The sequence below is a fragment of the Berghia stephanieae genome, chromosome 2 (genome assembly GCF_034508935.2).
Source record: "Berghia stephanieae isolate SIO BIC M18660-M18661 chromosome 2, UCSD_Bste_1.3, whole genome shotgun sequence".
NCBI lineage: Eukaryota > Metazoa > Mollusca > Gastropoda > Nudibranchia > Aeolidiidae > Berghia > Berghia stephanieae.
This window is the reverse complement of record NC_088361.1, coordinates 29,624,598-29,627,097: the sequence shown is the minus strand read 5'-3', so window position 1 is coordinate 29,627,097 and position 2,500 is coordinate 29,624,598. Positions and strand designations below refer to the sequence as shown.

The 2,500-nt window shown below is 46.0% G+C and overlaps 1 protein-coding gene across 1 annotated transcript in view; it reads right to left on the bottom strand.

Moving 5' to 3' along the window:
- Positions 1-2,500, bottom strand: part of LOC144964668 (uncharacterized) — a 24,874-nt gene that overhangs the window by 15,281 nt on the left and 7,093 nt on the right. Inside the window, exon 4 of the mRNA XM_078899169.1 lies at positions 1-160. This exon is cut by the window's left edge and continues 14 nt beyond it. Coding sequence (XP_078755295.1) covers positions 1-160 — 160 coding nt within the window. The remainder of the gene's footprint in view (positions 161-2,500) is intronic.

Genomic DNA, 2,500 nt, shown 5'->3' with positions numbered 1-2,500 from the left:
AGAATATCCTGCTCTCTTGGACCTGTGTTGGGTGGTCAGTTTGCCACAGCAATGTCCATGGTCCGGTGGATTCTCTGCCTTGCAGCTTGACCACAGCCCCGGGGTTATAAGTCTCGTAGATGTGGATACTGGACAGTCGAACAGGTACGTCAAACTCCACCTAGAGAGCCATTAAAAACGAAATTTGGGTGATAAAACAAAATGAAACCTGTCAACTTGAAAATTTAAAGTTCTAAAAAGAAAAAGAAGTAACCAACATAACGATGATTATACTTATTAAATGATCAATTTGCCCTTTATGTCAGTCAATTAATTGCCCTTCTCAATCGAGATGTGCTCTAGCAACACATTTTCCTTTTCATCTGATTCTATTTCGTTCTTGCGTGGAATCCGTATAAAGTCACCACTGTCAAACATCTTGTAGATCCCAATTTTTTTGTTCTCATGTAAAGTATGTTCGAATGACAATGGATAAAGTCAACCTTGCTTAGTCAACTATTATTTCTGGCCCGACAGTGCTAGCTTTATCAGGATTCCACTGTTTATGATTAGTAGTAAAAACGAATTTTAAAAACAGGAATGGCATGTTTGTATAAGTATAATTATCAGTAAATTATACAATGAAGAAAAAGTTGTTGAGGTGGGCGGAAGGGTAATATGAAAAGTAAAAAAAAGGATGAGTCGGGGAAACAAGAGAGGATCAAGAGGAGGATGAGGGACAGGGAGATGAGGAAAAAGAAGAGGAAGAAGAAATGATGGGTGGGTGGGAATGGAAGGAATGGGAGAGAAGGAATAGTATGAAGTGATTAGACGCAATGTCACTGAGGTAGCAGCAGCTATTGGCTCCCACTACCCACACCTTTATTATCCAGGTTTTACATATAGTCCGCTAGACCTTACATCGGATCTCCGCCGCCCATAGATGAACCCCGCTAATGGGCTAGTCTTCGGCACACCCGGCTTAGTCTCAAACAGCACAGGGTCGTACTGTCTTACAACACCGAGTGCAAATACGCTGTCATCTGCGGACCTGGATACAGAGTCCAGTCTGTGCCTGCACCGGCGACCAGGCAGGATGCAGCGGCCTAAACCTTCCCAACCACGTTTACGCAAGTGGGGTCGTCTGGGTCCAATTACTCCTGTTGCTACCTGCTAGGAGACTTGGTTCCCACTCCGGCTACACCCTTGGTCCGAGTCACGGGCATCCTCACAGGAGGTGCTATGTTCCCACATCTAGGTCTCGTACATTTCCTACCTACTAGGTTTTGCCACGATTGAGCCTCGTACGCCTTCTTCCATGATCCAGCAAAGAGGTGCCGCGCTCTCATTCCATTGGGCCGTTGACTCGTACTCTGCCCCAAAAGGAGCCGTATCTCTAGTACGTCCTTGCCCGCAAAGCCAGAGTTCCACGGATGTAGCCGCCGACCTTGCTTTGCGTCTGGCCTTATGTTGGTCCGCCTTACCGCTTGAGGTTGAGACTATTTAGAGGGTGGGATAACAGAATGGAGGGGTGTCCGGCTAGCGGTGGTTAGCCAGAATATGAGTGTCAGGTAAGCATCGGCTGTGAAGCGGCTTACCTGCCGAATGCCCGGGATAGGGGGGGGGGGGGGGGGTTGAGTCTCTATTCGGGCGCCGGGTTGGATCACCATTCCGTTCGTGCTTACCACGTCAGACCGACGTTAGGTGCCCGAGATCGACTGGCTTTCCGGGATGGTCTTGTGACGGTCAACCGAGCACTAGCGCCCCCACCACTGTATATAAACATACATCAAGGCGGTGATCCATTAAGGGCGGTCCCTGTGGTGTAAGGGTACTGTCATGAACTCTTCACAGAAACTGAACGAGGTCAGATTTAACTCGGCGATTAGACAACTCGATAGTATGCTCAAGGGAAAGGCATCTACTCACTGTTACCTCGTTTGAATTCAGAGGTCTCCCCAGTGTAAAACAGCATTGCTTTGATCCGGAAAATACACCGGTAGTGACAAACACAGAGATAGCATGTCTCATCAAGTGTGTTTATTATCAGGAGATTAAAAAATAATTGGACGCAATGCGGATAAAACAAGGGATTTGACGTAGATAAGCGCTTTTTAAATGCACTTTTTATGCTCTATGCACGTTGGACTTATTTATTCTGGTTGAGAACGCACTTACTTAATGGACGACAAACCTGTTTGTCTCTTCTCTTCTTCTTCTAGGCCAAAGCTTCAGGCTGAAGATTGTATGGCCGTCTTTTCGGTAATGGGTTTTAGAGGGAAGCAGGGAGCGATTTTTGAAGTCATCAGTTGAAAGGGGTTGTTTATAAATGGTTGGTAGGGAGTTTTAAAGTCGGATGGTGGAGGGGAAGAAAGAGTAAAGATGATGGTTTGTTTTTTAGTGGGGAATTTCAAAATTAAATGCTGAGTTTCTTGTTTTGCTGTTGTTCTGTTTCAGATGGCTGGTTGGAATTTCGAGTTTTCCGTCTTGTGCTTTGTGGAATACGAGAAGTTTGTTGATG